Source organism: Fibroporia radiculosa, assembly GCF_000313525.1.
Source record: "Fibroporia radiculosa TFFH 294 genomic supercontigs, scaffold685, whole genome shotgun sequence".
NCBI classification, from domain to species: Eukaryota; Fungi; Basidiomycota; class Agaricomycetes; order Polyporales; family Fibroporiaceae; genus Fibroporia; species Fibroporia radiculosa.
The window spans coordinates 1-13,193 of record NW_012133234.1 but is presented as its reverse complement, the minus strand read 5'-3'; the positions used below and the strand labels follow the sequence as shown (position 1 = coordinate 13,193).

At 52.1% G+C, this 13,193-nt stretch overlaps 3 protein-coding genes across 3 annotated transcripts; 1 reads left to right on the top strand and 2 right to left on the bottom strand.

Annotated features, from left to right (window-relative positions):
* Positions 1–3,797: 3,797 nt before the first annotated feature.
* FIBRA_01525 (uncharacterized protein) lies at positions 3,798–6,081 on the top strand (the record flags this gene model as incomplete). The annotated part of the gene is made up of 3 exons (XM_012323400.1): positions 3,798–3,862; positions 3,917–3,929; positions 3,976–6,081. 3 exons carry the CDS (start codon positions 3,798–3,800, stop codon positions 6,079–6,081), a joined length of 2,184 nt encoding a protein of 727 aa, XP_012178790.1.
* Positions 6,082–6,413: 332 nt separating this feature from the next.
* Positions 6,414–8,849, bottom strand: FIBRA_01524 (uncharacterized protein; the record flags this gene model as incomplete). Its single annotated transcript, XM_012323399.1, has 9 exons — positions 6,414–6,813; positions 6,919–6,931; positions 7,013–7,620; positions 7,701–7,793; positions 7,857–8,003; positions 8,055–8,065; positions 8,131–8,576; positions 8,631–8,674; positions 8,731–8,849. 9 exons carry the CDS (start codon positions 8,847–8,849, stop codon positions 6,414–6,416), a joined length of 1,881 nt encoding a protein of 626 aa, XP_012178789.1.
* A 367-nt stretch (positions 8,850–9,216) lies between these two features.
* On the bottom strand, positions 9,217–12,507 carry FIBRA_01523 (uncharacterized protein; the record flags this gene model as incomplete). Its single annotated transcript, XM_012323398.1, has 4 exons — positions 9,217–9,243; positions 9,305–9,561; positions 9,626–9,794; positions 12,415–12,507. The coding sequence occupies 4 exons, from the start codon at positions 12,505–12,507 to the stop codon at positions 9,217–9,219; spliced, it is 546 nt and encodes a 181-aa protein (XP_012178788.1).
* Positions 12,508–13,193: the final 686 nt, after the last annotated feature.

Here is a 13,193-nt window from a genome sequence, read left to right as displayed (position 1 = left end):
AGCACCTGATCGGCACCCGGATCGGGCTGCCTGCCTCGTGTTTACAGCATGTTTCGTAGATGTGCCATGACCTGCAATGACGACCCATGGCCCTCGAGTTCAGCCGATAAGGATGGGCGAAGAGAGGGAACATAAGCTACGCAATGTGGACAGTCCTCGGGTCTATGTGCACTATCACAGCACAAATCAATATACTCCACCACCTTGTGTAGAAGTTCGAGCAACAGGTGTCCAAGGCGTCAAGTACACCGTGCTTATAGTGCAATTCAAATGGTTAGTGGAACAGGCCGGTGAAGGTACATTGCGGAGAAGCATGGTTTGACCCTGATTGGTGTGCGGAAGTATTATGACGGATGAATAGCGGGGCCGGGGGCATAAACAGACCTCAATATAGTCTTCTGGAGTCGAAGCGGGTTGCGGAGAGGTGTCAGAGATTTCCAGGGACGAACCGTACAGATAGTAATTCCTCGAGGTAGGTAGCCGCGCGTACCTTTGTGAATAGTCAACGACAAGATTCGCGGCCGTACGAACGTTGCAAGAACACGCAACAGGAATCGAGTGAATCCCAAGGAGGTCAGCAAACCAGCATGAGATGTATCAGGTCAAAGTTCTGAATGGGGGCCAGTCGGCTTGACCGCAGGCAGAAAGGCTGGAAGTGCAGCACAAGCAGGATTCCTAAACGCTCAGATCGCCCAGAAGCATGAGCACGAGAACAAGAAGACGTGAGGCACGTTCGCCGTTCGAGCATGTCAGACCAAGGTGCCTTCTCAGCATGGCCAATTGTAACAGAACATTGTGCGTGCGACAAGAAGTCACAGCTCTCACATTGCAGCCAGCTGATGCGATGAGCCTCCGATAGGGCATGCATTATCGAGCTGCCTCAGAGAACGCATGGTTAGAAACCTTAGCGCGATAACCCATAGAGAGCACCTACACGACTCTTTGAACGTGCGTTCCGCTCCCAATACTTGCATAAGGCTGTACTCACTCCTGAGTGCTTAGTATCTAGGCCGCGGGGTCAAACTGGATCCGAGAGGGTAGAGAAAGGGTTTGATGGCTGGACAGCATAATCTCGTTGAGTACTAGAGGCTGGCGGCCACGAACGGCGGACGACGATCGGAAAACGTCTAGAATTTTGGTCCATTGGTCTGATTAGAAAATTAACATGAGCTTCTAAATATCTCCTCCACACAATGCAGAACGAACGGCCTTCATCTCCGCGACATGCCTTCGCAAAATCCGCAGACTGACCTGGAAAATAATGAATGGAGTACACAGCTCTAGACACGATGTTTCAAAGCGCTCGTAGAAAAAAGTTCACCATATCATACGGCCCACAACAGACTTCCAGATGTCATGGATGCCTGCTAAATTTGGGCCAACTGGTGTTGAGAGTGGGATGGCCAGAAGGAGGTTGGAAGCTTCGCTGATGCTCTTCAATAAAACACAGCACAGACAGAAAATTGAAACCAAATTTTGAGCTACAGCAAGCCAAGGGGAAGAACTAGATAGCTCGAATTGAACCACTCAAGACGACTTCCAAGCTGTGGCGCAATTTCTGGGGCTGGTGATTGTGTAATTTGTGACAGTGTGACGCTCCTCATCAGTCACGTGCCACTGACGAAGTTACGCAGCTCGTTCGAAACAATTGGAGTCAATTGAACTTTCTACTGTACTTACACTCGAGAATAATACTCGCATTTATGTTTCTTCTTGTCAAACAGGATGTGATTGGTGATTGATCCGAAACAATCCATTACTCGCCTTGAATCGCTGTGACAAATGTCTTATACTGATATATTATAGTGCGTCCCTCTGCCCATATTTTTCGTCGTACCTATTTACTGCTTATGACGACGTTTCTATTTGATTTCTACCGTACTGCACGACACAACTATCTCTCCAGTAATGTTAGCGAAGAAGAACGATTAAATCCTCCTCGAGCGTGGAGATGGACACCAGCAATCTTAATCACGTCGCGATGTAAGGTTAGCGTATTCGCCTCCTCCGCTATGCGCTTTACAGGAGCTTGAGATTATCCCTGCTATATGCTGAATGTGCGATACGATCGCTGGCTTCTTTGCGTCTGTGAGTGCCCTCAACGGTCTTACGGACCGATACAGAATGACGGATAAATGGTCTGGACACTAGGCAGCATGTTGTTTTCCAAATCGATACCTAATCGTGCTGAGAGAACCGCTTATCTTGGATCCATCGCGTTTGGGATTGATCCCACATTACGAGTCTAAGACCGGCGCCGCACCTTGAAGAATGTACGACACGTCTAGCACCTCGACGTGTGGAACAATCCTATCGCAGATACCGAGCGCAGTTTGTTGTCGGCCTTGTGATGTCTCCGTTCATCAGCTAGTGAATAGTTCCAGACTAGCCTGTTCCGCGCATTGCTCAGTCATGTTGATCTAGAGATACTTCTCCTAATCGTCGAAGATACCTTTTTTCGAATTCGGATTCAACCTGTTACAACGCTCATCATTGAATGCCTTCATAATGATTCGCTCTACAGTGTAATATATATCTTTTCTTTTATAACAATACGCATTGCACATTTTATCCGTTTATAAACTTCATCTGGGAACCTGTGGTAATATTTTGTTCATTGCTGGTTCCCAGTACCCCCATAGCGATATTGAGTGTCAAAAACCTTGGGGTGGTATCCGTCAAAAATCTTCCCAGATTCGACATTCGGACGCGTGATTTTTTTTCGGTCGAACAATGAAAGTAAGAAGTAATGACGATTTCCCCGGGTCATGTTCAAAATGGCATTCTCGGTGATCGATAACGATCGCTATAGCGATTGTGTGCTCTTGAAAAAGAACAGCCACCCTCACCACTCAAATATTTGCAAGCGTTACCTGATGGTACTTTTCAAAGCCATAATACTGCAAGCCGTAAGAGCAAGTCGAAAATGCGATTAAACTTTGAGAGCAACTGCCTCGTGTTTTTTGATGCACAACACTTGCCATATCCGGATACCGAGGATGTTGTAGCTCGTGGCTCCGAGCTCGAGTCGCAGCTCGTGCCCATAGCCTCGCCAAATCTCACTTGCCTCGCATCCTCTTCGCCGCTGGCGTCCCCAACGTCTGGCAGTGGAAATACTCAGCCCATATGCTCATTGTTCATCCGTCGTCGGCATGCGATGTCTGTCTAGACGGGTACAACTGGACAACGCCAGCAAACGCGCCGCATGCCATCGCTTGTGGCCATGTGTTCTGCTTGCAGTGAGTTCAGCTTCAAATTTCAGAAATATTTGGGCAACACTGTAATTTCGCCTTATGGTGTAGATGTCTGCGGTCGCTACACCCAACAATCTGTCCTCTCTGCCGCAAAGGCTTCCAGCCGGATCGTATAAAAAAACTGCACGTCGACCGCCTATCCTCGAATGAAGATCAAGAGCAGATCGGTGAGTCGGAAGAAGCTGAGCTATTGCATCGTGTGGCGCTATTCTTTGGAGAGCACACGCCCGATGAGGATGTGAACACAGTCCTGGAGGAAGCCCACAATTGGCTTACCGCCCATTCAGATAATCCAAGTGCGGTAAGTCAGATTCTCTGCTGTATTTTTTCCGCTTTTCGTGCTGCGTTCATGGTGTAATTAAATCAAGCTCTTGGAACTGTCTTTTCATTGTGGCTGCTTAGCACAGGGCTCTGCGGACGGCGGTGACTGCGCTGTATAGGTACAAGGCACTGTTACAGGAAAGTCGTGAAGATAAGGCGGCTATAGAACACTTACTGCAAGAATATCGCCGTAGAATACGAGCGAGGGATCAGGATCTCGAGATGGCGCGTACCGTTGAGGAGAATCTACTTGAAAAGATGCGTGAGATGGACGACAACTTCAGAGCGTAAGTAACTTTCAAGTTCTATGATTCTCTGTTCTCATCTTTATGGATTTGTAGAAAGGTGACTCTTGTATGAGCTTCATCGGTGAACATCACTCACTATCGGGTATCATTAGCTTCAACAAGCAGAGGATGAGCTAGCGAGGACTCGAAATGAGCGCCCTCATACTCGGATGGACCAAGCCCGTTACCGAGCGACCTCCATCCTTCCTCAGCCAGATCTTACAAGCTTCCAACCAACCATTAATCCTCTTCCACAGCCTCCAGAACCCGTGATACCTGATCGTCTCACTACGATAAGTCGGCCTTACGGCCAGCCACATGGTCGCTCTCCTTCGGAAGCTGCATCTATCCCCGAGCGCACCGGGTCCCGTATGAGTACGGTGCGAGTACGCGCTCGTTCTATCACCACTCCTGACCCTCTCGTCGCGATGGCGGAGGAACAGGATGAGTTGCGCCGTGATCGTTCGCTGCGTCCTCAAATTGTTCCTGGTGCCCCCGCTACACAGAAAGTGATACCGCCACCTCCAACGAAGGAGTCAGAACGTGACAGGCGTAGACGTGCCCGCAGCGAAGTGCCACGTTCCGATTCCTCTGACTCTGTACATGAATCGTCGTCATCTGGGCCTTCTAGGACAAATGGATCGAGTGCCGTTACCAGCGCTAGCTCTGGTAATGGTTCCGGTAATAGTGATTCCAGTATGCCAGTTTCATATGGGTACCAGTACGGATTTGCTCCTGGCCATGGGTACGGCTGGTATCCTGTGCAGATGCCGGCCATGCCGCCTAGGTCCGATACTTCTGCAGATTCTTCCAACATCGCCAATGGATATCACGCACCCACTTCTATCACTTCTGTATTCAGAAACCCCACTGTCGAACATGTTACAAGAAACCGCAACGGATTCACCGCACCGGATTCGCGTGGTCAAGAGTGGGGACAAAACAATGGAAGACTTCCTGGCCGCGTTACATCACCGTCTGTAGCTCCACCAGCTGTAGAGCCGTCCGAGCACTCTCATGCAACTCGCAACTCGAATGCTAGTTCCATCTCGGGGGACAGTTTCCAGGCCATGTCGTTACTGGGCCCACCACAGGGTGTTCAAGCTGACGAGCGTGACCAGTCAGATCGCCGTGAAATGCTAGATCTTCTCGGCGTCACTACGTCGATTCACACTTCGGAGCCTTCTCCCGCGACGACATGGGGCACCATGAATTCCGCGGAGGCATCGTCGCGGAATTCTACAAATCCTAGTCTTGGTGATCTTGGCCTGATTGGGCTGCCCAGTCCAATGCAAGATTCGCCTCGAGACCCACTCGACGATCGCGACGACTCGTCGGATGACGGCGAGATTGCGGACGACGAGTTCGTGACCCCGAGGAGACAGACTTTGCCTTACAATGAAATGGGCTCTCTAACAGAGCGAATCCAGCCTGCGCAACCTGGTCAAGGGCTGGGATTGGCGTTGGGTCCAAATCGAGCTCCTACGAGCCAGGTCCTTAACGGAGCACTCATTCACGGACAGCAAGATTTGCAGAGGTTGAATCATTCGCTCTTACAGCTCGCAGATCGAGAGGGGCAAGCGTCTCGGGCATCACACCACGGCTCGCGAGACCCCCCAGTCCCTGTTTCTGGCCGAGAAACTGTGGAGCCGATTTTGGGTGCGCGAACAGGGGTACCTCTGTATGATTCTCGCCCTCAGTCCACACGTGGCATACAGGGCACGCCGTCCTCTATCCACACGTCGTACTCGAGAGCACGGGATCGCGGAAGCGTGAGTGACACGGAGCACATCTACCCACGACCTTCCCAGCACCACACCCGACGGAACTCATCCATCTCCGGTCATGCTGTGATACCACCAGCCGTCGTCTACAACGGCTACCCCAATGCCACGCCGCGGAGGCCGTCTGCAGCCCCCCGCATATCCGATCGCGAGGTTCGATTTGAGTCTCCGGTGGGAGGCCCGTCTCACAGAGAGCGAAGAGGGCATGCAGCGACTCCCGTGACCGCCAGAGCGTCCGCGGCAGACGTGAATGGATTTGTCCCTGCGCTTGGCCAGAGCTCCCTTCTCCTCTCATTCCCAACTGGGCCGACTAATACCTCCGCTGCCGTGGACGGGCGTGGTGAGGATGCTGGCATCCATGCACCCGCTCCGCGGCCCGTCAATAGCAGGAACGGTAGTCTCTTTGGCCTGTGGAACGCACGGAGCGGAAGGTGAGAGGCGCACGGCTCGGGCTTATGACATGACGAATACTATATTTTATTTCCATGTTTTCGCATGCTATCTATCGTATTGCTATTAGTTTTGCTCGAATACCTCATCCCTGTTTGTTGTCGGTGATACTCCTAAGATACCAAGTTGTTGTAAATCAGTGACTGTATCGCATTCTTCCATAGATCGTATTGTAGCGTTTGCCATGACGCATTCTTGCATACACTCGCCAGTAATGACATATATGTATTGACATAATATTACAAGAAGGTACAAGAACTAGAAGCTACGCTGAAGTCTTCATGCTTCGGAATAATATCTTGCCCAACAAGTCGGAATCATATGCATGCACCGCGCTTATTGAGTTGTAGAAGTAACGAATCCACTACCCCAGAAGGCGGTTCGCCGTTATTTCTCTCATGATCATTGAGACCACCTAGGTACTCTCGAAGTGCCAAAACTGCTTCGCACCGCGCAGAAAACAGAGGCCGAATGAATTTGTGAGAAGCCGGAATAGAGTTGACTTCTGCTGGGTCGTCGGCGTGTGGAGGGCGAACGGTAGGATCTTGAGCACCATCAGATGGCAATGTCCGAGCCGGACAACGGCGTTTGATGAACGGATTGACTGGTGGACGTGGTGGGACAGAGTAGTGCGCGAGTTTCTCCGGAGGGAGGTCAGATGATGGATGAGAGAATACACCAAGTAGGATCTTGATGGACGCGAACACATGCTTCAATCTGCATGAAGTCAGCGAGCGGGGCAGGATGCAGCGTCATAACGTGATGCCGATTGCATTCCCGGTCACCATCTGCTGCCTCATGTATGCTAGAAGAAGCACTCACTGTCTGTAATTGCCTGGAAATGAGCAAGTGAACGTCAGCGGCCGCAGGAATGACGGAAGGCAGATAACCCGCATCGAAAAGGGAGTCTACTCACTTCCTACCATTGTGTTATGCCACTTCGCCAGGAAACACGCCGTCCCGTACACGACAACCAGAAGGAACGCTCCGTATGCGACCCGATTCAATGGTCCCTTTCCGGATAACCACGAGGCACCTCGATGGAGCAAGTCCATTACCGCAGCCTCAAGTCCTCTTCCGCCAAAGGCTGCCTGCTTCAATCTATCGAGAAGCGTGGGCGAGGCGAGGGTCTGAGCCACTTTCCCGCCCACGAGAGCATACATGACCCCAGCACCAAGCCCGCCGAAGATCGCCTTGTACTGAGCGTGCGTTTCTTCTTCGTGTCTGTTCGCGAGGAGGCGCTTTCCGAGATTCCCGAGTAGATATGCAGGAAGGTGGAGAACGAGAGCCGGGAGGAAGATCAAGAGCCGCGGGTGGAACACGGCAATAGAAAGCTGTCGAGCTACATTTGCGGTAGCCTGCACGCGAGATGGAATCTCATTATGGTAAAGAGTGGGCAGGGAAGCCGAGAGAGAATCATGGGATATCGCAGCATAATGCAGGAAGGAGTAGTACGTGAGGAGTGCGCGCTTTGTGTCCACAAGTGCCTGCGGTGAAGAATGCCCAGAGAATGCATCAACGAGGCTGTCCGGTGCCGTGAGCATACATTGTATCAGAAAGCGCTGCTACTGTGGAGATCTCAAACTCGGACAGAAAACACGCACATCTGAGTGATCTCGGCGAACTCTTGTATGGGAATATTCTGGCTATCCCCGAAGAGAATGTCTCTAGCCATTCTTGCAGCATGCAAGGTATCCCTACGAGTGCAGGCATGCGAGTTGTGGTTCGACGCGTCACATAACGCAACACGAATGACATACCAATCAGGGGCGTTGATGGTCAGTGCTACCATGGAGCGTTCGATCTCGCTCGTCAGGTCTCTAACCACCTCTCGTGGGGCATCAACGCCACCTGTGTCTTGCAGATACCGCTCCGCGTATTCAGTAACATCGATGGGCGTGCCCCACCTGTGAAGGCAGCCTGAATCCTTGCCATCATGACCTCATGCACGTACGGACCTTACGCAGACCTAGAAGCCCAGATGTTGATGGAGTCAAAAACAGCTCGCGTCTGTGAAGACAAGGCATAACTCACGCGACTCTGGAAATGCGACTTGTCGGTGTGCACTATCCCTACTGGGACGACAAGCAGTGGGGAATCAGCACTATCACCGTCCCCCACGCTCTCGGATCTTGCGCCTTGGCCGGGCCCCCTACGCCATCTTGCGTACTCCAGCGCAGCCCATGCCGCGCCCTCCTTTACCTGGGCGATCTGAGGCTCTGTGTAACTCGTGCCTTCTGGGAAGACGCCAACAACCTCGCTCGCGTCGAGAACGCGGAAAGTTTCGCGAAAGAGCGCCTGTTTCGCTGCATGGGACCTATCTGGATCCGAGCCATCGCCAACGCCAGGTGCGTCTTTGTTTGGGTTGCGGTGGACGGGGATGCTCCCGGATGAGAGCAGTATTGCTCGTGCTAGAGGATTTTTGAAGAGTGACGATTTTGCCCAGAAACACAGAGGCCGCCGGTGTGGAATCGTCACCGCTGGGTCGTTGGTCAATGCTAACATCATCTCGGATTGAGTGGAGCAGAACTAACCGAGCGTCGCAATATCCAGGATCTCATTGTGATGGCATGATACACTATCGTTATGGTTAGCAGTGTCGAAAACCCCGTGAACTCATCTTCCACAGCCTACACTATGAGCGGTCCTGAACCCGGTACATTGTCGCCGCCGTCAACATAAACCTCCGAATAGAACCCAAGAACCCAGTTAGAAATTGAACGCAACCCACGATATACAAGCTTGAGCTCCATTCTAGCGAGTACAAGTATAGCTCGAAATTCTGTCGTGCTCACTGCCGGTAAGAACAAGATAGGCAACAGTGCTATTGAACAAGTGGACTCGTGATGAGTCTAAATTGGCGCCCGAGACGAGCCATCGACCTCCCTCACAGCTCACATGTAGGAACACGGATACAGCACAGAAGCGTAGATTGATTCATTGGCGAACAACAGGGAGGATCAGACACGAGTATGAGAACAGGAGAGCAGCGACCACGGGGCAGGTCTTTGCGCAGGCCAAAGAACCTGATGCGCGTCGAGCGGCGACCTTTGATCATTGACAACGTAACATGTACATGACGATGACCCATATTTTGGCACCCAGATCCTCGCGAGAAAATCAGAGACGACGACCACGACGACCACCCTGGGAGAATCATATGGCTGTATGAGCATCCTGTCTGGGAGTAAACATGCTCAGTGCTCACCTTGCGCCTCGTGGAGTCGGTGGGGATGGGGGTGACGTCCTCAATACGGCCAATGCGCATGCCTGCACGAGCGAGAGCACGGAGGGCACTCTGCGCACCGGGGCCAGGCGTCTTGGTGCCGGTACCGCCAGTCGCCCGGAGCTTGACGTGGAGTGCGGTGATACCGACTTCACGGCAGCGAGTAGCGACGTCTTGTGCTGCCAACATGGCAGCGTAGGGCGAGGACTCATCGCGGTCAGCCTTGACTTTCATACCACCTGCATGGTTCGTTGACGCATATCAGCAAGAGAGATCGGGGAAGCAAAAGCGTAGTCGGCGCACCGGTAACACGGGAGATAGTCTCCTTGCCGGACAAATCGGTGACATGGACGAAGGTGTCGTTGAACGAGGCGTAGATGTGGGCGACGCCAAAGACGAGCTCTCCCTCTGCGACCTGGGGACCGAGCGATACGGCGGCCTCTTCCCTGGGCGCCTTGGTTTTCTTGGGAGGCTGCGAGTCACATCCGAATGAAGGTCAGCACATCCATCGCGTTTGATGTCGAATTCCGCGCCAAATGCATCTTGGACAGAGATGCGGGGCGGGAAGTGGCATACGCACCATGCTGAGAGGTGTACTGAGGTGGCTTGAGGAAACTTGAGGATGGGACGGAGGACGATCAACACAACGGTGAACTCGAAAGTTGCGCCCGGACAGGACGTCACGGATGTGACAGACGCTGAGAAACGTGGTATCCGTGTGACAATGTCACTTTGTGAAGACGCCGATTACCCCGCAGCGCGGCCCCTGCTTGGACTCACTGAGCATTGAGAGATGGAGCTCGATCCTGGATTCCGAAACCATGAAGTTGATTCTCATAGATGTGCTTCCGCACATTTGGCCTTCAACTCTCTGGTCTACTGGCGGGGACCAAGTTGGTGGGATCTATCATAGGGCTAGGTGAGTGGTACTTGTCTATTGAGGTTATTCATTGCGGAGTCAATGTTGCAGTAGAAGCAAGGACTGCGCACCGTTCGACGCAGAGCAGACGATCAAGCTTGAGATTCTTCCCACTCTGAAGTCTCAACTCATTGGAAGCGGAGGACTAGATATCTTTGGCCGAACATGAGATGAACGTTTGAATGGGGCTCCTTTTATCAGTGCTGGTGCGGCCCAGTGCTGGGTGGCCACGCTTATATATCCTCAGCACATAGTGCTACCGCCTTCTTATCAAGTTTGCAACGCTCGGTGAATAATTTTGTGCAGTAGCCAGCTCGGTTCAAGCACTGACCCATCAATCTTCTTTTAAGTTAGTGCCGATGGCCCGTCGAATGCTCATTTTGCGGAGCATGGGGAAGATGTTACTACAGCTCGAGTAAGTGAGTAGTTTCCCTCTCTTGCGGGTATGCTTGTTGAATACAACACAGATGAGAACGTGCGACTGTCGTGCTGGGATACTTCCACCACCGAACGGACATTCATCCAACTATCCGATATCTGCCCCATGGCCGACAGAAGTACGGGAGAATATAATTGATATTATCACGAACACGGCTACTGCATGCAATTACTCGGCCCAGTATGTCATGAGTGGTATGCCCGATGCTTTCGTTATCATGAAATTATATGTGCGCTGTACGAACACGAAACAGAATTATTGCCTGATCGATACACTGGACGAGCACCCCGAGCGACGTGGAGCCATCAAGGTGGCCTCGTCCGACTTAGCGCAGTCCGGTGGCAACTTTGGGTCGTTCGCTGCGCGCATAGCGCAGAAGTTGCTTCCAGTCGAGCGGCTCGGACTTAAGGGGTGCACATGAGAGACTGGACAGCCGCACTCGGAGATCTTCCCCTACATAACTCTCACATTCGGTCGGCGATCAAGCTCTTACTCCGGATTGTGACATTTCTGTCTGCGGCTGTGTTTGGCGGGCTCCCTCGCCTTTCCTCGCATGTAGATAGGTGCGACTGTCATGTTGCAGCCACCGTGCGAATGCTAGGTCTCCTCCGGCTCGAGCTCGACGCCACCGATCTAGACGACAGCTATAATGCTATCATTCATTCAATGTTATGAACTTTCTCGAGTCGATCGAGGTGCACCTTCGCCATCTCCTGCCATAAACAGTATTTGAAGCTTCCGGAGTTGCTCGTTGTGGCCACCGAGTCGCTCTTGTCTCCAGAGGCCAGGCTTCTTGATAAAGGTATATGGCAAAGGCAATACCATCCGTTGTGCGTTAACGATGTTCCTCTGACTTCTCTGCTGCCCTCCGGAATATCACCTTTCTGCTTTGCTGCGATGTCCAGTCTTCCAGCAAGGGGGTGGACGTCATAATCGAAGGCTCTTGGGGCACGCTGCTCTCGTCGAGGTTTCTGGCACCGCATATGCCAGTTGGTTTTGGCCCCGCAACTTATGCCTGCGTACCTCTTGCCACATGCATAGCACCTCTATATTGATATACGCTCTTCTTGTTACCGCCCCTTCATCCATCTACGGCTCGAGGCAGGTTCAGCCTCTACGGCCAGTAGTATCTACTGAACGCATTGTATCCACAGGCTTCAATTCTCGACGCAGACGAACTCCATACACACCTACGTACATGCGCTTATAGTGACACCGTCATGCTGAAAGCTTTCCCTCTCCTGTTCATGTGTTGGCAGGCTGTAGTTTAGTGCCCCTCCGTAATGTGTATGCTATTCATCTCATCTCTTGTCCTCTTCCTGGAGTTTGTCATCGTCTGCGCCTCCTGCGCTTCATTTCACACACTCTCCTACGCCCCTCGTTGTCTCCATCACCCGTAGACTGCTCTGCCATGAGACCATTAATCTTGGACTCTATGACATCGTGTTCAGTCAGCTCTGTGTCTCTAGGAATTCTCTCCCCTCCTAGCGTTCATGAGAATCGCCGCCATTGCCGGCACAACTGCCGTTTTCGCTCAACTCAGGATACCTGTACGTCCCCTCATCCCGTCCGTCCTACTTATTGCTAGTTCTGTGCATTTAGACCAACAGTGCTGCCAGAAAGGAAGCCAATCAAACCCCATCTCATCTGCATCCCCGGCTGGCTCTGCTTCTGAGACTGTGCGCATGGCCTCGCCCCCTACATTCCGCCTGGAAGTAACCTCGCAGAATGCACCTTTCCACCCTCTCCCCCAATACAGGCCACGAGGCCTTCCATTGTGTCGCCTGCGGGCGCTGCAAATGTGTGAGGGCGGACAAAGGAGCCCATGGTGGGGTCAATGTCGAGTGTGGCCTTGAGCTTGGTGTGAACTTGGTGCAGGTGGTTGCCGCTATTGACCTGGCTGGTGTTTGGTGCTGGACGAGAAGATTGAAACCATCAGGCATGCAGTGGCTGGGAACACTGCCACTCTCAAGGCTCTTGCTATGCACATTGATGGGATGGCCAATGTCCCCAGGTATGTTGCTGCCACAGCCAGCTCCTCTGCCAAGGGGAAGGAGAAGGCCATCTCCATTTGGGAACCCATGCTGCCACCTAAGGACACTAAGTGTCCCCTCCCCTCCACTGCCACATCCTGTGCTCAATCTCCAAAGCAGTGGGCAGTAGATTCCAGCCAAGTTGGCAAATTCTCCCTGGACACACCTGAGGATTGGGGAGTCCTGCACAATATTGCAGACATTGGGTCCATTGTCCCTGACATCAACATGACCATGGCCTTCAGGATTGCCTGTGGACAGTGAGACCAATATGGCCCCACCCCGCAATACCAGAGGGTAGGCCCTACAACTACAGATATGCCAAAGAGAGGGAAGACTATAAAGTCAGGCCTTCCTGCTGCTCTCACTCATACTACTGCCCATAATTTGTATCACTTGGAACCATATTTATAGCCTATAAAAATCATCACAACAGCCTTCTTGTCGAGTTTTCCATTTCTATCTTCCTTCTACACATGT